Here is a 21,681-nt window from a genome sequence, read left to right as displayed (position 1 = left end):
TCTTTGCTGCTGTTTTTTAAACATTTGAATCAGAGAAGTGGTGGACATTAAGGACATTGGCTATAAAATGACAAACTCTTAGCCCTTTGAAATCTTAGCAAATTTGCTTGATTTCTTTCAAAAACATGGGAAGAAGGCAATGTGCAATAATAGAAGAAACGACCCCCAAAAAATAGCAAGAAATAAGGAAAAAGTACAAGAAAATTACCAGATTTTTTTAAAAGAAAGAAACAACAAAGAAAGTAAAAAGAAAAAAAAAGAAAAATGTTGCTCCAGGTTTTAAAGTGTTAATGTCTGAACAAAATTATATTGAAATCCAAATTCATTGTTCCAAGTATATATCAGTATAAAGAGGAGGGCTGACTGATCAGGAGTGCCATCTCTGGAGCTATACTGTCGGCATTGGAAGTTAAGCTTTTCCATTAATTAGTAAAAAAGTTTTGGGAAATATACTTGAGTGCTTCAGCAGGAGTTGGGAAACACAGAGACACTGAGAAGCAGGCACTTCTCAGATTATAGGATAAATGTGAACTGGCCTTGACCCCCTCTTTGCCCCAGTTTAGCTGTGCACTGTCATGTAAAATTGATTTCAAATACATTGTAGCGACTGGCTCCTGGGTTCCTGCTGGCTCTGTCAATCCCACCTCAAAACTGTAACCTCAGGTGGATCACTCTTCGTTTACGAGTTGTTTTTTTCTCAGAAATCAAAATAAACAGGAATTGGCTGAAACTAGTTTATTCACTCTTATTAAATCACTCCCAACCAAGTCGCTGTCAAGGCAAAGCTCGAAAATTGACTCGCCCCAGAGAGATTAAATCTCAAACTCTTTTCTTTGTTCCACTTTTTGAACGCTTTTCCAATCCCGAACCCGCTTAAAGTCTGACAGCAACAAAAAAAATCTATTTATTGGAGGGTATTGTGGGAAATTAGGCATAGATTTATAGAGAGGAGTTACAATCCAATTACTGGTTGACTGTGTGAGATGGAAAGTATGGAGCTTAATTTCATTAATATTCTGTCTCGGGAGTATTTACGGTACTGCGTCGGCGGAATTAACTCAAGTATTCCTTACACATATCTTAAATGTCCTCCAGCTGGCTCATATACGCTTCATTAACCTTTGTCATTTTCAACCTTTTTGGCCTCATAATTTACAGTCTCTCATGCACCGACATGCACACACTCAGACACACACAGTCTACTGTTCCACAGAGTGAAATGTTATTCTCTTTTTAGTGTGAAAGTGTGGACTCTTTACTTGAACAATGCTGATAGGAAAAGTTTTATTTCTATGAAGCACTTAGATGACTTTACTTAAGCTAAGGTTATTCTGTCAGACCAAAAGTCATTTGGTTTACACTTCTCCAGTTCGAGCACTAATAAAACAGACTGTTTAAGGTTCATTAAAGACTCAGTGAGATGAAAAATACAATTTCCAAGATTTTATCCTGTCTCCCTGTGTTAATTGATCATTTGCCTCTTGTTACTTGCCAACTATATGTCAAAAAGCCATAGTACTGGAGTATTTTCACATTAAAATCCCTGTCATTTCTCTTTTTGTAAAACCAGGTAAAGCAGTTTCAAATGTTTGATGACTCATCCTGCTATACTCAGGGTTGTGTAAAAAAATCATCCCAGAAATCCACACCAGTCATATAAAGCCTTTGTTTTCATTTCCAAAACAATGTGATGGATGTCTAATTTATTAATCTATCCCTCATCCTCCTCCTGATCTGACTGTGGGCTGTGTGGGCCCAACAGTCCGCTCAGCAGTGGACGCCGCTGTAGCTCTGCATCATGCTAAACACTAAGCCCAACCACTTTTTAGTGGTCCAATCACATGTGAAGAATTTGATTTAAATTCCTCTTGTAACTGTATACTGCTCACATGCTCAGTTTCATTGTGAAATATGTTACAGTACAGAAGTGTAAGCTCCAACCTCCATTTCACTGGGACTTTAATATAATATTATTAATGGTATGAAGTACTCTACTTTATTCAGTACACAGAGCTGCAAAAAACTGATACCAAGTTTAAATTTGAAGTCATTTACTGAGTATCATTGGGATTTGTTTCAGTTGTGGCTTGTTTGATTAGTGCAATTTCATCACATTAGCAAAGCTGGTGGAGCATTTTAAGATCCCTTAATGCTTAACCACACTTTAAAATAAAATCTCTAAATTAACAGCAAGATATTTCTCACGGTTCACTTGCTAGCTTTTACCAGACATTTTAATCTCACTGTCTTTAACAGTGGAGTTGAGAAAACAGGAAAAAGCCAGCATTGGTGCTTTCTATTAAATGGAAAACCTGGACATTCAATCAACATTTTTATGTCACACAATCATTTTTAAGGTCAGAAATGAAAGTTGTAATAGTTAACTAATGGTCAACTAAAACCCTAAATGAAGTCTGAAAAAAGCTTTAGTTAGCTGAAATAAAAATTAAACTAGACTTTAAAAAAAAGGAAACTAACTGAACTATTGTAAAACCAATAAAACTGTTTGCAAATTAAATTAAATTAAATTATTAAAAATAACATAAATAAAAACTGAAAAATACAAAACTATATTAACTCAACATGACCAATGGTGGAATGTAATTTAGTACATTTACTCCAATACTGTAGGCTACTTTAGTACAATTTTGAGGTACTTGTACTTTGATTAAATATTCCCATTTGATGCTACTTTATACCAATAAAAACTAAACTGAAACTAAGTGGAATGAAAAACAAAAATTAAAACAAATGAAAATAAAAACTGAAAAATACAAAACTATATTAACTCTGTCAAGAATTAATTTCAAAATCGAGCCTTCAAGTTAGGGGCTAACGTGTTAGTGAGTACCTGCATACTCACACATTCAGCAGACACAGAGCAATATCAGCATTCCTTTCAAATTGTGTCTGAACACCTGAGAAATGTCCAGTATTCACTCCTTTTTTCGGTCTTCACCACACTTTTTTGCTGAATATTTCGTCGGCCAGTTGCCAACTTTTTCCACCTGCCATTTGGTGCAAGGCAGGTCGCTAACTGTGGGTGTATCAGAACTTTTTTACTGAAAACAGCTACCTGCTGGAAATATTATTAAAACCAGATCAGTTTTCTAGAGAAGGCTTAAAAGCACATAGAGGCATGAAAAGTGCAATTCAGCCATTATTTTTTTATTAAAAGTATTGATTGGTTTATCTCATAATACTACAATAAGGGAAAACAACTGCAAATAATTGTCATCCCTGAAATTGTGTCCCTGGACAACAGCCAGTCAGCCAGTACATGAACTTAATATATATTTAGATATAAAAATTACATGGAAATATGGTATTTTCTCATCTGCAGGGTGGTCCTTTTCATCTATACTCTGCTTTATTTGAAATTGATGAAGTGCATTTTTTTTTTTAACTTTTTGTTAGCTTGGTTGTTTTTCTTTCATGAGGTGGTAAAATCCAATATTCTCATTCAAGCCTGTCCTGTGTTTGTATTTGCCTGCTGAGTGGACTGGGAGGAGCCCACACAAAATTAATTCATGGGATCTCATATAAACATCAACATGCAAAGGTTTTATTTTAAGCTACTTGTGCATGCAGGAAAGCTGCGTGTGAAGCGACTGAGGAGAGAGAATGACTGTGAATACAAACAGAGCAAAGCCCCTGTATTTTCTCACCATTATTTCCCAAAACTGAATAATGGTATGCTTCAGGAATCCTTTCTGTGTCGTAACATCTGTCCTCAAGCCCGCTTTCTCATTTCTTTATGACTGAAAAGGTTAAATAAAGTTTTCGTACAAGATCATAAATCTCAAAGAAAGCCTCTTGCATCAGAGCCAGGGGTATTTCTAGGATTTGAGGGCAATGGGGGCTTAGCCAAGACCTCTTTATGGGGGCGCAGGGGATCCATCCCTGGTAATTTCTTTGATTCAAAATCTTTATTTTGTTGCATTTTAATGTACTCTGGCACTTTATTTACATTCAAAGTACACATCTTAATCAGGAAAAGTTGAAATGTGTACTTCCAAAAGCTGTTTTATTTTTATCCTGCAGATTAAAAATGGATTGTAGCGTCAACATTTATTAGTTTTTGTTGGTGATCAGTAAAAGCTTTGATTAAAAAAAAATGAAATCTAACAGTGTGAATTATGGTGGAATGTATGTTTCAGTCAGATCCACGACTTGCTCCTTCACAGCTCCACCCTCTTGTCCAAATATGGTCACATCTTGCTTCAAAAACCAAGATGGCAGGGGACTCAAGGATTCAAAATGGGAGTTCACAGACCAATGGGCGAGGTCACCGCAGCTACGCCCATTATTTTACAGACTATGGTTTGCACGGAAACAGAGTGTTTATCCATAGTAAAAAACATCAGGCCGTTTACTGTTTTAGTTTGTTTTGGAGCCACAGTAGCTATAACGTGATGCAATGACAGGTTTGTAAAATTTTTTAAAAAGTAAAATGGCTCCTACAGTCAAGAAGAAAAATGTAGCCTACTTCCTGTTATCAATCTAACTACATCGGCTCACCACCACCCTTCCTCTTTTTGAAAAATCCCAAAAGATTAGTTGTTGCTTCAGATTCCTCCTCTACTCTTCTTATGTCTTGTGACACACTCTGTCACACACACACACACTCACAAACAGACACACAGCTTAGAGACCTGCATTTATTTTTACAGTCTGTAATGTTACTCACACATTAACACATTTTTTTGTCAAGCTTCACAGACTTACGGCGCTCTCTCTGGTTCTTTCGCTCTCTCTCTCTCTCTCTCTCTCTCTCTCTCTCTCTCTCTCTGTCTCTCCCTTACACACATTTTTTTTTAGATCCATAAAACATTCGAGGCTGTAGCCTTGGACGCCCGGGCCTAATGACGCTACACTTGCTGTAGCAATCTCCATATTGTGTTTACACATCAAAGTGTATTAATCTTCATATTCACATGTATATCAGTAGAGCACACTTGTCTATAACAATGCAGAATAATAACGTTCCTGTAATCCACCATTTACCAGAAATACATCAGTCAATTACAAAGTTTTCTACTCTTCCAGCCGAATCACAGTTCCAGGGAGTGTGCAGTGTTAATTGGGATTTGTAGTTTCAGACAGCATTTGAGTGCTTTTGATTGGCTTGGTCAGCATGTGGCTCACGTAGCTGTATGCGGCATTATATCTGCTTTTTGTGAGTGATGAACTGGTGTAAGTGGTAACTGCTGTTACCCAAGCGAGTGCTGACAAATGACTCACTAGCATGAGAGACCAGAAACACTTTGCTGTACGGTGCCATACTGAGAAGGATATTGACTGTGAGGAGTGTGGAGTCTCTTTCTCATGGCTGTCTGATGACATAATGGGCACACAGAGATTGTCATGCCAAAGGCCATCTCTAAACTGAATATAAGCGCCTGTGTGCGGCTCAGGGACAGTACTCCAGCTCTGCCACTTGTAGCGGCCTGCAATTAACAAAAAAACAAAGCAACACTGTCACAATTATAACATAAAAACTAAAAAGTTAAAGAACAAAATGTCCTGTCACATTAGTCAGCTTCTGTCTTATTAATTGCAATAAGTCTATCTCAGATAACAGACCATTTTTTTTAAAAAAATAATAGCATGCTTTTTGTTCAATTCTGGATGATTACTCCAACAATATTGAATTTTCAAGGCAAGTCATTGCAACTCAACCCCCAAAACACAATCACTTTTTTTTCTCAGAGGACATTGCAATCTCTCCTGTTGAGGCTGTTTTCATGTCTGGGCCACGTTTGTTGTTGCCATTGTTTGTGGTTTGTGAAATCAGTTGTCATTGTGATTACATGGTTCAGATATTAAAATAATGAGCACAAGGTTAACTCGAGATATCTGCAGTAATATCTGAATCATACCATCACAATGTTAAAATAAGATTTTAAAAACTCTTAAATTGTCGATCATTTCTTAAAACCATTGATGGATAGCCAATGATATCATAAGTTCACACCACAGATGTATAATGATAAGTAGATACCGGACCCCAAGACGCCACCTATTTATTCCAGTGGAATTGCTGACCTCCGGGTTTCCTTCCTCAATATGTGAGCCACTTAATATGCGCAGTAGTGTTTCTCCCGCCTGAAAGTTCCTGCTCGGTTCATAGACTTTATATTGAGATGACATCATATGCTTTTAAATGATTTTTCTCGCATCACGGAAAGTTTTATTGCTTTATATCACTGCTTTATATGAACAATTACTGTTGTTGATAAAATAAAATAACACACAAACCCTATTGCGAGATGATTTCTGTACTTGGATTTGTGCTGGTTTCAATGTTAGATTGATGAATAAGGCCTACTGTGTTTTACTGTCTTGTCTAAGACTGTTCAATTCAAGCTTTTTATCAGGAGAATATTAACTGTTTGGCCCTTAGTAGTATCTGTAGGTCTTCTTTTAAGCTGCACATTGCCCCAGAAAGCTTTACCATTACAGTGTATCCTCATGCAATGGTTTGTATGATATAAGGACTGTACAATATTTGATTTTTTTTGTGATATCCAATATGCCAATATAAAAACAACTCATTTGGCTGAAAACCGATACCGATATAAATATATATACTTTTTCCCAACCTAATTTTAGTGATCATTAAGTCTCCTCTGTAACGGAATTACCATCATATTATGCACATACTTAACATAGTGGCCCAACAGCATATGGAGACATAAAAAACATTTTTTTCAACGTATTTAATATTAATTTAATGTGCAAAAACAGGAAATCAATCAAACTTAGGGTTGAGGCTTTGTACATGTTCACTTTGAAAAAAAAAATAGCCAATATCTGCTGCTACCGCTGATATGCTGGTATTATCCTGCATTCCTTTATGATAATTTACAAAATGAACATACCTAGGTTCATATGTCATCAAATGAATCACCCAACAAATGACGTTTTGCACTTACGTTAAATTATATACTTAGTTATGTTATGTAGTTTAGGTTTAGGTTATGTAGTTTAGGTTTAGGGGGAAAAAAACTGGTGATGTACGTTGAAATGACTCAAAGTTCACTTGGTTTCACACGGTCCTGAACACTGGTTACCTGCGTGAAAGTCCTGCATTGTTTGACCCATACACCACCTCAGCTTACCTCCTTACGCAGACTTTCGCTCTTCATACTACTTCCATCTTTACTCCTGTCAGCGCATTGCTCACATGATTTCAGCATTCCCAGATGATGTGGGTCATACACAAATTACTGGGTCATGAATATATGGGCTATATGCAAATTGTAGATCATCACTTTTCGTATACATGTGCAAACAGTGCATGAGAACAGCCTGTATGTTGCCTCAATGGCAAATCACAGGCATGGGCAAAACACTCACCACTGAGTGCAAGGTAATCACTGAAGTTGACTCAGATGTGTGTATCAGTATTTCTGGATAAAGTCCTCTCTTCTCTGATCTCTGCTTTGGTTGCCGGATAGTGAGAGAAGCATGATCAGAGAGAATCTAGAACGAGAATCAACCCGAAACAATAAAAGTCCCTAATGGAAATTCCGCCCTTGGGTGAGACTAACAATAAAAGATGCTGACCAGGCCTTTTGTTTGTTATAAGCTGACTGCTAAATATCTGTATGTCGTACCTTAGTCAATATGCATCTTTAATGAGGGTTGCACCCGGGGCAAGTATTTGCCAGCGTCAGTATCGGTTATAGACTTAACTCATGAGCACACATGCATGCAGTATCACATCCACACATCCACAAGCATGCCTCTCCGAACTCTCTGCCTTACACACTCTCCTAATGATGTTAGCGCTTGTGTGTCTTGAGGTCCACTGATTCAATTATGTTTGCATCTGATATTATCTGGGGATTTTTTTTGTGATTTTTGTTCTGGAGAATGTGCCAGAATTTGGCAAAAAATGTTGGACCTCTAAGAAAAGAAAGAAGCTCATGGGAAATTAGCGCTTTCAAGGCTTGATTGAGCATAGGCAGAGAGAACAGAGAGAGAGACAAACAGCAGAAATGTGAATGATGAGGCACACACACTGCCACTCCACTAACAAAGACGAAAAACACACGCACATTTGCTGCAAGATGTATCATACTGATTATATCATCAAGTCTCACAGATAGAAATTATTATTTGAGATATGGCATCATTGGTGGAAAACTGGCTCTGGATGACAAGTTTTTAACATGGTAATCTGCAGCTACCGTTGTAATAATACACTTTATCTTTCCAATATGGTAATCAGTCTTGACTGACTTGTCTCTCTGTGCTTCGTCTTTTCAATATTGCAAACATTACATCTGTTAAGTGCTAAAATGAAACACAAAGTTGTCCTCCACCAACTTGCTAACACTATCCTGAATCTCGCTTCTGTCATCTTCAGATTATGCTGCTGACTGATCCAGAGGTGGAGAGCAGCCTCCTGATCAGCTCTGATGAAGGAGCTACCTACCAGAAGTACCGGCTGAACTTCTACATCCTCAGCCTGCTCTTCCACCCGGAGCAGGAGGACTGGATTTTGGCCTACAGCCACGACCAAAAGGTTAGAGAATGTACACGGCGAGTTTAGTGGTCCGTTGTTCAAAGGTAGTGAAAGAAACTGTTAAGTCAGATAAGAAACAACAGTCTGGGGATGCAATGCCTCAAAGCAAGTTGGATATATGTGAGATCCTGTTACACAAGAGTTTGGCTCAAAGCACACAGTCAGAGTTCATGAAGTTCATTTGGAGGAGAGGTAGATACACATGGGTTGCATAATTCAGGTAGTTCCAAATTCACTGGTACTGACAGCCCTCTCTACTAGGTAGAGAGGAAAGGAAAAGGAAAGATGAGAAGATTTTTTTAAATCAAAATCATGAGTTTGACTTTCGGCGTCAACATCTAACCTTTTAAGTCAATATAACAAGATTTATAGTCATTTTATTCCCAGAGTCAGATTTATGAGATTCTAATTTTGAGTTAGAAGGTCAAAATTAGGGCTGTACCTGACTCACAATTTTGCAAGTCGAATCAGATTTGGCTTGTTTTTTTTCCATATATAAATTTTTTAAGTTTGAATGGGCTTAGCAGGACACTCAGTATGATAGAGCATTCATTAATATAGTAAACAAGCTAATGGTGCAAGCAACAGGGCATAAATATGCAACAACATTTTTTGCCAACACTAGATATCAAACAAAAGCCAGACACTGTATCTTATTAAGTTGCTGTGGGCTGTAAATTGGCTGGCAGAAGACCAAAGGTAAGTGTTGTCTTATACCCCTTTCCCACCAAAATTAACACATACATGTGGGATTTTCAAACACAGGTAACCCTGCTAAATATAGACAATAAGCAGTAGACAGCTGCAGGGACAGAGGGCTTTGAAAGTTTGTCAGTGGTTTCTTCTCTTTATATATCTTTTGCTTATTCGGTCTCTCCTTAAAACTCGGTGCAGATCTATTTTAATCTGCATTTTAGCACTGCTTAGCAGGAGACGTAGGGTAGTTAGTGATGGCGCATCATTGTATCTCACCAGTTAAGGAGCTGAAATTTCTGCGTTCACTTGAGTGCTGTGTTTCCATTGATGCCGATCGGAGCCGGAGGCCATAAAAACCTGTGTTCACTGCAGAGTCCTTTGACCCGGGTGTGTGAATCATCCGCATTCTCATTGTAATAAAAATCCAGATGTTAGCGGTTGTTAGCAGGTTTTTCTGTGCAGTGGGAATGAAGCTTTACAGTGCAGAGTTTCTCTTCCTCTCAGTGCCGCTGCATTGCGTCCACTGTAGTTTTTATCAAAGAGTATCATAAAAGTCAGGAGCATTCACTGCACAGCAAAATCTGAGCATTAGCACACTGATTAGCAAAAGAAAAACAAAAAAAATCATCAGTTGAAGACACCTCAGTCAACTGAGATGTCTTCAACTGATGATTTGAATTTCAAGAGACAGCTCTGCTCAAAATGATGACTTTTTAAGATATACCCTATGCAGGATTGTTGGTTACTATTTACCAGCAAAAGTGACAGTAAAAGCCAACCCTGGGTTCACCCTTGTTTTTTGACACTGTGTCTCATTGGATTGATGCCTGGTGCTGATATGTGGAACCTGGTCCCTACCTTTTTATAAAGCCATTATCTGAAAAACAAAAAAAAAAACTACAAGCAGAGTGCAGATCCTCTGCAGATAAATACAACACCACACACCTCTGGCGGGTCATAAGTGATGATTATGGGGGGCTGCTTCTGTATGAGTCTATACAATGTTTTTCAGGAAAATCCTGCACAACATACAAAAGTCAAAAGTTAGGTATAAACCAGCAGAGAGGAAGTCTGTATTCTGACTTTGAAAATAAATATTAGAAATGTATGACCAAAACAACAGCCACTAACCAATAATTTGGATTATCTGTCTTCTTCTTATCTGTCTATCTCAGAAAAAGTCATTACTTTCAATTCAAATTCAGTTCAAAGTCAGAGGTTTATTTTTGACTTCAAAAGCATATTAATACCAAACTTTAAACTAGTCTGACATAACATGATCTAAGAAATAATCCAAGGCTTTGGAACAAATTTTGACATAATATCGTATAACTTTTATGTTAAAAAATTGAGTTATACTGACAATTTTGAATTTTTGATCAAATGAAGTCCGTTGCACTGTTTATCAAAACAAATTTTTCAGAGAGCTGACATCAGATGTCTGGGCAGATTCATCATCTTGTTGCTTATTATAGATTGCCATTTTAGATGTTTTAATGAAAGGTCCAGTGTGGTAGATTTAGGGGCATCATTGGCAAAAATTGTGTACAATATTCATAACTATGTTTTTCTTAATGTGAAATTACCTGAAAATAAGAATTGTTGTGTTGTTTTTTTTTAACCTTAGTTTGAGTTGTTTATATCTACATACGAAGCAGGTCTTTTTTTACGGACCCTGCCATGTTGTTCTACATTAGCCAAGAATGGACAAAACAAACAGTGGCTCATTCGCATTTTTGCTTCAGTCACCGTAGATGTCCTACACGCTTGGCTCATGGGAGACGTTTCAGGTCTGAAAACTCACAGCTAGATGCCACTAAATCCTACACATGGACCTTTAATTCAAAGGTATTGTGCAGTTACTTTTGTTCAAACATTTCATGTTTGACAACTTTCGACTCTTTTGAGAAATGAAAAAAGGAGTATAAACCCTTTAAAACCTTTTTTAGAAAAGCATATTTCTATTTCTCAAAGTGAGGTGTCAAAACAACTGTCTGGTAAATTCCAATCGCAGCCATATCAAAGCTCAGTCAAATGTGCTATTATAAACTACACCATCACAATTACCCTAAAAGAGCTTAGAGACAGAGTGCTAATTGTTATTGAATAAATAATGATCTAAGCAGGCAAAGTCCAAAATGTTCAAAAATAATTGTAAACTAGCAAGAAAGAGAGCGATAGACAGTGAAAGATAAAAGTGAGGTCAAATTTATAGACATTAAAATACCCGTTTGAATTAATAAAATGCTTTTCATGCAGCTCAGCCCATTTGGGTCTAATGTTCAGCTGTGATGAATAATGAAGGTATTTTCCTTTGCTGAGGACGTGTGTGTGTGCCTGTGTGTGTGTGCCTGTGTGTATGTGTATGTGTGTGTGTGTGCACGCGCACACATGCATGTGTGTGTATGTGTGTCTTTGTGTGAGCATGCCTTCTGAGTCGGCTTTGCCTACTTGACAGAACATCACACTCATTGTGCAACTAGTATAATCCCTCATACACACACACCCACACACATCATAAACACCTTTACCACACAGTCCTGAGGTTTGCTGTGTGATAACTTCGAGATGCCTGGAACCTATAAACACCATCGTATTTTTAATTCAAGTTGTGTTTTCAGCCATTTTTCACTTTAGTTTAGCTGTTTAAGAGTCCAGCGGTGCCTCCACGTACTGCCTATAATGATTCAGACTGAATTCAGTGCCTGAATAAATGTAAATGTAAGTCTAGGCTTTCAAACCATTCTAAAATGATAATCATAAACCAATGATCTGACGGGATTTATGGGTTTAAGGCATCAGAAGTCATCATACAGGTTTCTACTGCACTTAATACATTAAAAGAATCCATCATTCTCTATTGTCTTTGTGCTGAGTCAAGGTGCCTCTGTGTCTTTTCCATCTACTAGCAAACAACAGAAAAATGTCTAAACACTGCTTTGTGTTTGGATGCACTACCAACAATGAAAAGAACCCAGAATTAAGTTTTTATAAGCTGCGGAATCGAAAAACTGAGCTTTTAAGAGGATAAAAGTGGATACAGAAGTCAGGGATCAGCAGAGAGAATGGGGGGGGCGGACTGTGGGATCCTGACTCTTACTGTACCTTGAGCGGAAAATATTTTGCTAAGTTGACCAGACAAACTGTAGAGGTTGAAGACAACTATTATTCTCCCTATCTGGAAGACATAAGGTGCTAAAACAGACTGCTGACTTGCTGATATCAAAGGTTTTTAGCCAGCTGCAGGCACTTTGTTAAGGTTTCACCATTCAGGTTGTGGTGCTGATAGTTCCCCCTCTGTGGGCGTGGCTTCATTGCACTCTGTCTCTATAGTTTTACCAGGCTAGGTGCGTACTGTCTCCAGGAAATAGTCATAAGCTTGCGCTCTAAGTAGAAGTGAAACATATTAAATATTTTAAATTGTAAAAATAATTAGCTGTTCCTGTAGTACTCCAGCCCTTTCTCACTCCAAAATTGTCACATGACTCTGACAGTGCTTTCAGCATATGAGCTTGACGCCAAAAGCCACCATCCAACCAGAACATGGCTGGACGGCATCAGATGAGAATGTGGTCAGACAGAACCATTCGCATGCACATTAAATACTGAAGGACAGCATCAGGTAATATTGCTACCGGAAGCTCTGTAATATAAGGAGTATGAGTGCCTATACAGGGCAGGCAGGTTGGGAGGTCCCACAAACAACAGACTTTCATACAGCTGTCTGGAGTTCACTTTGTTTTACTGTGTTGTTTTGTGCCACTTCTGCCTAAACCTAACCGCCTGTGACTTTGTTGCCTGATCCCATCCACCTTGACAGTCTGTGCTGTTCTGTAAACATAAGGACCTTGCTTTCTGCAGGCTGTGACATCACAGTAACCGGCTGCATCACCCCACCATAACGTCAGTCCCATTTGCATGTGTTAACATTACTGTAACGGCATCCCGGGTCCTGACAGATCAGCACCATGTTAGGAGTTTGGAGTGAGAATGTGTTGAGTAATCGTATCACCGTGAAGTTCACTCTTTTTCCTCTACTTCTCTGACAGTTGTATACTAGAGAGTACTGCATATTTTACACAACATTCACAGCTCGATTATGGGTCAGCTCCTTGACCAACATCGTTCAAAATCAAGAGGAAAACTCTTCACAGGCCTGGCAGCAGTAGAGTGGCTTTCTCCTCTTTGAACCTCTTCTGTAGACATTACATAAAAAGGTCTTCAGGTTATATATATCAAAGAGGTTACAAAAGGAGATGAAAGAAGTACAAGTCGACATCTGGTCTAAAAAAGTCACATCTGAGTAGTTTTATTATGAACGTAATAGTGGAACTGCTGTTTTCAAGTTCAAAGTTTCTTTATTAGTACCCAAGGGTAAATTTGTTACGCAGACAGAAACGTCAGCATTCCAAAACAAGAAATCACAGAACAGATTAGATTGAAAGGACATTAAAACAAGTATCATATAGTATCAAAGTATAAGAAATACTATGAATGTCATGACAAAGTGCTTCTGCATACACTCACCCACTCACTCCAACGCTTAAAGTGCAAGGTGCATCATCTTGTGCTATCTTTGTTCAGTAATGCAATAGCTGCAGGTACAAAAGACTTCTATATTGTTCAGTCCTGCAAACCAATGGCTGGACAAAGGAGCCAAAATTCACTATGTAAGGGATGTGAATTTTTTTGTAGTAGTATAGTTAAGGGTGCCTGAGAACAAGGATTTCATTGCCAAGAACTGCTCCTGAAATTGTTTCACACAACAAATAAAGACTTGACACTTTCAAAAATAAGTTGAGTATTTGATGCATAGTGTCACACAAGGCCTTTCCATTAATTTAATGGTTTGCAGCATTTCTTTTTTGATATTTTGTTGATCTGCTCATCACAAAAAATGGTGGTAGGAGGCCTGGGATTCAGGACCATTGATGTATAATAATAACTAGACACTAATAAAATGCCTGTACCTTGCTAAAACATACATTTCAGCATGCCAAATAATTATTTTAGCACCCTATTTCTATTAGACAGGAAAAGTTATGTTGAAGAACTTAATGTTGTAAATCCGTCTCAGTGCCCCTTCTAACTACCTTGCTTATCTTGGAGAAATGATCGCACTAGATGGCCAGAAGATATTTAAGACTCTTTGATTGAATCCCCTAGTAAGTTCACAATAAACCTAACAAAAATCAAAACAAGGCATTAATTAGCTTCAGCCTCTACAGTTTTTCTGCCAAATTAGCAAAATACTTGATGCATGTCAGCACACTGAATGTCAGGATCTCACCATTTTCCCATATCTTCCTGCTGTTTCTCTAGCTTTAATGGTTAAAAGTTCCCTTTTTGGGGATAAGCACTTTATAAAAACTTAAAAAAAAAAAAAAAAACTAAACATTTCTGGGATCTTTACCCTGTCAGTGCCACCACACAGCAGCTTTATGGCATTTTTGTGTTTGCCACGCAATACAAAGTCCAGGGAGACAAAATATTTTTTTTTTCCCTTCTGGTGGGGGCGGTACTTAAATCTGCTCTTTCTCTATGGTCAGTGGGGGAAAATCCTTTCTGTCCTACACAGAATTTTTTGGCTGCCATGCCACAAGTGGCCACTAGGAAGGCTTGACATGGTTAGAACTATAGACTTTATATAAAGATGGACAACATGAGAGTTCCCCCAAAGTGTAGCTTTTCAATCTTGATCGACCCCCAGTGTCTGTCTGCAGTATAGGTCATAAAGACCGCCCCTCCATGTTCGTGAATGGACATAGGCCAAACTAAAAACTCAAACTGTAAGCCAAATACATTTTTCCCAAAGGTGGTTTCTGTCACTGAAGGTAATTCTCATCACTCTCATCACTTTGTTCAAGTGTTGTATTTTAGATAAATTCAGTTTTAATGACTTATTCAATCCTACAAAAAGGGGATTTTCTACGATGATTGACAGCTGTGACAGCCAATCTATGCGCTCGCATTCAGTGGAGCTGCTCGCCATTGGTAGTACGGGTGTTTTGATGGGAACTTTCCCACTGTGGATATTGCCACTGTGCAGAATCCAGCTCTAAATGACATCACCATCGCAAGATGCCAACGCCAGTATCTCGCATAATTTTGACCTTACTTTAGCAAAGCGAGGATAAGTGGGAGCATGTCATCCATCTTTACATACAGTCTATAGTTCGAAAAATTTGCTAGTTTGCACAAGGTCATGGTTCGAACCCGAACTCCTCCCACCCACCTAGAAGCGACTCCCTTTACCTGACTTTTTGCCTGTTACTGCATTAAAAAACACTTGTTTCTTTACTCTTTTTCATCTTTATGCAGTACATCCATCCTCACTCAAGTCTCCAAATGTTTCTGATTTATTTTTTTTTTACTTACAACATGACACATTGGCCAAACCTTCTTGATTTAGCTAGCATTTCAGTGAAAGACAAAAATTAACCTCTCATCAAAGCTGTTAAAACAATCATAAACTTTTCTTCACACTGTCAAGTAACTCAACAGTCCATCCAGCAGTATTAAAGGAAGTCAGTGGCACTTGATGCCCTGAGTTCAGTATCTCTGGCAGCTCCTCCTCGAATCTGGCAAGGATTGGCTGATTCTCACCAGCAACAACGGCCTTCAGCTAACCTCACCACCTACACATGAGCCTGACACTGGAGGAGCTCGCTGGGGGTGGTACATCGCCTGTGGATACCTGAGCTGGCTAAATTCAGGGCAGCCCTTTTGAGAATTACTAAAATATCCACCTGTATGTTTTATAAACAATAAGGGCTTTGTTTACCACATACCTTTAATAATACATTCATCATTCACCATTTTCACATTTTTATTATAACATAATTTTCTCCTATATTTATTTTTTGATTTTTGCAGCACTTACTTTTATTCTTAAGTTCATTTTCTCTTACTAAGTTCAGGTACCAATACACCAAAGTAAATTCCTTGTGTGTGAAAAGCTACATGGCAATAGGCCAAATTCTGATTCTGAAAATTCATTTTTTACAGAATACCAGGTCATTAGCACATTAACAGAACACATTTACAATTACTCCATTAACATAGTAGAGTTACTTTTCCCTCAAGCTAATCATCTCAAGACCTACTCAAATATATGTGTCATAATAGAAGCCTGGAGCAGCTTTTTGTAATTGTTTTTAGCGTAAAGCACTTTGCTCACTGCTTTTGCAGTGTTGAGTGGCTCACACTTTTCAACTTTAGGTGCCTCATGTTTTTTTGCAGGAGCGCCCTGAAGACCTCAATTTGAGAAAAAACTTAAACTCAGAGTGGAAAAGTGCCTGACATCATTTCTGTTTTTTCCCACTTTCCAGTTAGTGATAGCATACAGTTAAGCTAATGTTAGCTCACTTTTATCGTTGCCCTACTAGGCAAGCTGCAAGACATATCTGAACAAACTGCAGCCTCAACTACTTCCTAATGTTTCACCAACTGTAATTAGGTGTAATTAGATGATTTAAAGCAGACTGTCAAATTGTCGCCAACTCATCCTAAAATAAGTCTTCAACCATCATCCATCCATCCAAAGCTCCTCTCCTTTCTGAGAGACTCATATCCCAACACCAGTCTTCATTTTCCTTTGTGTGGTCCTAAAGTCAGTCCCTCCACGATTTTGTGGGCTGTTTCTGTGGTTTTCTGATTTCACAGCAGTGAGCGAATCAGTACACAGCGCACAGCTCTACAATGAATTTAGATTTAACCTATTTAAAATTAGCATCTTTACTGTTAGGTTGCTGTGATTAATCAAAATTGCAAGATCCCATAAAATAAGTTTGGCTTAATTTGTGTTAATTGTATCTATTACATCATCACAACATCCTGGAGGGTCAAGTGCCTGCCGCCTTTCAATTTTTTATACAGCATTTAAGACATTGATTTGTAAGTTCACTTCACAGCAAAAAAGTGGTCAAGCTAAGTACAAGTGATTCTGTGGTTGCTTGGCAACACCATAAAAAACAATATATGGACCAGATCACAATAACTTCCAGGTATAAAACCGCTGTGTCACTTAAGTGACACTGCGATTTTATGCCTGGAATAATTGTGCTGAGCAAACTTTGCCTTAATTTTTTTGTTTAAAGCCACCTTTAAAAAGCCCATCTGAAGAAATCAATATCACTTTAAGTAAATGCCTCATGTAGAATATTTTCACAGCTTTACCTTGCTGTGAGACAGCTCTTACTGATGGGGTTTTGAAGCCATTATATCAAAAATATCTAAAACACCAGACTCCATTGAGAAAAACAGTTCTTTACTTCACTGTAAGGTGTTGCTGGTCTACCGCTGCCTCCATCAGCTATTGTCTAAATTAAAGTGGAGCAAATACTTAGATCTAATGTATACTTACACTGATATTTACTTTTTTCAGATGGCTAAATATGTTTTGCTGCGGCCCGTGTCCACAGCTGTACATTGTTTAGCTTCCGTGTCGGTAGATTTGGATTAATAAAGATGTTGCTTATCAAACAAGACAGTTCATAAAATAAGCGTAGCAGATAGGCCAGATCACCTGTTTTTCTATATATCTTTATATGGTACAGGTATGACTGAAAATGACAACAGAAATTAACAAGTTTGCCGAATTAACATATCTCTGCAAAAAAAAAAACAAGCTGCTTTCCCAGAAGTGACTATTGTTCTTAGTGAGACGTCATGGTAATTCAGTCATCAGCACTGTTTTAAAAAAAATACACAGTTATCATCACAGTTATGGGTGCCTTATGGGGGCCACAGCCCCTAGTTTGAAAACCATAGTAGACTTACTGTACTACATAAATTGACAGATTTCTTTTTTTACATATTTTGGGGCCATTGTGAAGGTTTTAGTGAAACAGGCTGTGGCTTTCTAACCATCCATGCTGTGTGTTCACTCCCTATATGTCAGCCGATGACTCACTCACCCGAGCCTTAACTGGCACACATCATCTCCACCCTAAAACTGCTTCTCTGTCAATTTTCCTTACCCCATTTTGGCAGTGCTGCTGCATTTGTTGATTGAGAGACCTTTGGAGGTTGTAAAGGCTGTGTCGACCCCTCCGCCCCTCCATCACCTCCCTCGTCTCCCACTCTCTGCCTCGTCACTGTCACTTGCTTGGCTACATACAAACCTGCTGCGGGAGGATAATTAGTCAAAGTGATTTCCTGCACCCCCCCCCCCCTCAGCCTCGCACCCCTTACGCTTGCATCTGCTTAGCACAGCTTGGCATGGAAGTCAGGGAAATGTCATCACCCGCGCCGTTTGTCTCTCCCTCTTTGACATGAGAATGTACACACACCAGATGCAGAAGTCACAATAAAAATATTGTTTGCATATGCCCACAGTGGAGTGATCCAATGAAGCACACACAATGGAGTTAAATAAATACGCTTCACATAATGTCACGATTGAATTAAAGCCATGCCTCATTGTATTACTGTCATTCTTATTGCTGTAGGGAAATTTAAAGACATTAAAATACAGTAAAATATAAGGAAGCAATAAGAACTTCAAAGAATAATTCTCCTATAAGCAAAATAAAAGCAAATTATTGATTGGACAGCAGTGATAATCTGTATGGGATTGAAGACGGAGAGACTGTGTGCTCATGGATGCCTACACTTCACCCTGCGGGATAGAGTGAATAAATGCAATTAGAAAATAAATTAATATAAACAGAGTTGCGTTTTCTTTATCCTCTAATAAATGATTGTTTACACATTATGCGTGGTCGCTCATGCTTAAAATGGAAAAAGTCCAGCTTGAAGCGCTGAAATAAGTTTTATGCCTCATTAAATTCCAGCTGTGAGCTCCAGAGTAAACGGATTTGTCATTGTGCTTTGTCAGAGAATGCAGGTGTGTTCGGAGACAAAAGGACTACACTAAGTATAAGAGTGAGGTTGCTGATTTACAGGGCAACCAACAGAATGTGTGGGCACAATGCATATTCATACCTGTTTATTTGGGGTATGAGGGGTTAAGACACCGACCATGACCGCAGTGACCATGGTTGGCCATTGTTATCTCTCTCCTGTCAGCTATCAGACAAAGGTATGCCCCCAGAAAATAAGACTGCGATTTTTTCTTTTTCTTTTTTTTTCCTTTTATTCAGCAAGTGACAGAGAGAGACAGAAAAAACAGGGAAGACAAAGAGGGTGACATGCAGCAAAAGGGCCCAGGCTGGTAGTGAACTCAGGCCATTGCTAAATGCCTGACTGGTACGCACTCTACCTGGTGAACTACCAGGGCGCCCAAGACTGCTAATTGTCATTTGTTATACCAGAACCTGAAGGGCCAGAACATTTAAATTGTTAGGGAAAAAAAAACATGTTTTCTCACCTCTTGTACAGTAGCTGTGCGATGCTCAAATTAATGTAAAAAGTGAAACTTAACTGTTCATTGTGCTGTGTCTAAAAGTTTGCATTCACTCTTTCTGCACTCTGCTTCTCCTCTCCATCAATTGGATCAGCTCTGACTGACTCAACTGATCGATTATTCACGCTGAGACTCAAACTGTAAGAGATATAAATAGCTTATAATGAGATTCACCTGCACTGCATTCACAAACCTGCAAAAAACATCTGAATTTAGAGAGGAGGCACAGAATGCAAAAAATTGGACTCTCGAACACAAGATTGAAACAAATGGGAAGTTTGGTGACACTATCACACCTCCCTGTCGCAGCTACTGCTACATATAGATTCTGATTCTGTGGGAAACACTGTCACCTTTTGAAGTGTTACACATCCAACTTACACAAGTCGACATTAGCTTTCATTTGAAACCTTGTTTTTGGCAAATCGACATGTATAAATATCCAGTATTCACTCCCTTTTTGCTCTGTTTTTGCTTACACCAACTCCTGGCAAATAACTAAATCTCTTGCTTCTAAATGCTCCACAATGTTAATTACCTAGTCACTTTGTCTGCTGTTCAGTTATAGGCAGGTAACATATAGTGAGTTTAAAGGAGTTTTTTGGCTAAAAACAGCTGCATGCTGCATCTGTAAACAAGGTTGATGAAAGCAGTGAGCAAGACTCTGTCGGGAAGCTTACTGGCCAGAAAATCAAAACACTTCGTTAAAAGTGTCCCAAAAGCTCTGTATATCTGACATTAACTGCAGGATGTGGTGATTATTTTTTGCAAATTGTCACTACCAGCGACTCTTTATATTACACATAGTCATAAGATGCATTGTTCTTATGGAAATATTAATTAATGCAGCTTTAAAAAACAAAAGGGTTCTTTAAAGGTTTAAACAAAAGGTGCAGTCGATTTGTACCATTACTGAGCACAAGTTGTCCACCTTCCACCTTCTCCACCACTCAGCCTTCACATTGACAATATTGTTCTGTATCCAAATACACTTGCATCGTCATCTATGTGGCATTTGTACATGTTGTCGCTACAGTGTAGAAAAGAATGTCAGTTGCAAGATCCCAAGTCCATACAATGAAGTAATTTTGGAGAAAATGTGAAGAACGACCCTGCCACAGCCGTGCAGTTTAGAGGATGAGAATGGCGCATGCTGCATGCATGTGCAGATTTTGGAGGAGACCAGCAGTGTTGAGAAATGCCTTTGCAACTCCACTAGTGACCTGCTGCTACCTGGCTGACCATGTTTCTCCTAAACCTCACCTACATAACATTACACTGAATAGGCCTATTTAATGTGACTATGACCAACCATGACTCCTTTCCAACAACAAACCTAACCGTCAGGGGCGCATTGTCGTTATTCTCTCACTTTTATGAGCTTTTTCACCACATAAACCCATTCTTGGAGGAAATTTGATCAAAATCGGTTCCTTGAAGAAGTTTTAAACAGTAAATACATTTCTATCACGCTTGTGTGCGTGGCCCTTAGAGTATTCTGCAGAATGCTGCGTTTAACCCTAAACTAACCTAACTGTCAGGGGCGCATTGCCGTTGAGCGCAAATTCATTAGGTATTATATTAAATGTTGTATGAAGATACATTTTTTCTTGAAGAAAGTGTATTTCAATTTAAAAACAGGTAATTGTTTCTGGAAAGAAACTTTTCTATTGACTTTTTTTAACAATATATTTTTTGGTAATTGAAAACTGTATTTTCCTCAATTATATTAAAACGTGTTTGGACATCTCAGAAACAGACAGTTGGGCAAATCAAACCAAAACCAGCTACTTAATTCATTCATCTGGTTAAAGAATTCAACCTAAATCTGATGAAACAGGGACCTCTGAAATTTCAAAGGGACAATCATGGGAACAAATGAGGGTTCTTATTTTTATGGACAGTTCACATTTTACAGAGATTTCCTATGCATTGTACGCCCCTTTCTGTGTCAAGTGGTGCAGAAATACTTGTGCCCTGTATATTTTCTTTATGGTTCTTTTCTTAGTTTGGTTGTCAGTGTGTGTGTAAATCTGTGTGTATGGCAATAATCCCTGTAAGGTTCCTGCAGTAATGGGTA

The 21,681-nt window shown here is 38.4% G+C and overlaps 1 protein-coding gene across 1 annotated transcript in view; it reads left to right on the top strand.

Annotated features, from left to right (window-relative positions):
* The window catches only part of LOC121941934 (VPS10 domain-containing receptor SorCS1), a 180,514-nt gene that overhangs the window by 112,667 nt on the left and 46,166 nt on the right, over nt 1–21,681 (top strand). The window contains exon 4 of the mRNA XM_042484952.1: nt 8,378–8,536. Within this exon, the coding sequence (XP_042340886.1) occupies nt 8,378–8,536 (159 nt within the window). The remainder of the gene's footprint in view (nt 1–8,377; nt 8,537–21,681) is intronic.

Source organism: Plectropomus leopardus, chromosome 4 (genome assembly GCF_008729295.1).
Source record: "Plectropomus leopardus isolate mb chromosome 4, YSFRI_Pleo_2.0, whole genome shotgun sequence".
Taxonomy (NCBI): domain Eukaryota; kingdom Metazoa; phylum Chordata; class Actinopteri; order Perciformes; family Serranidae; genus Plectropomus; species Plectropomus leopardus.
Note: the sequence above shows the minus strand (reverse complement) of the source record. Positions and strands in the feature narration are given on the sequence as shown.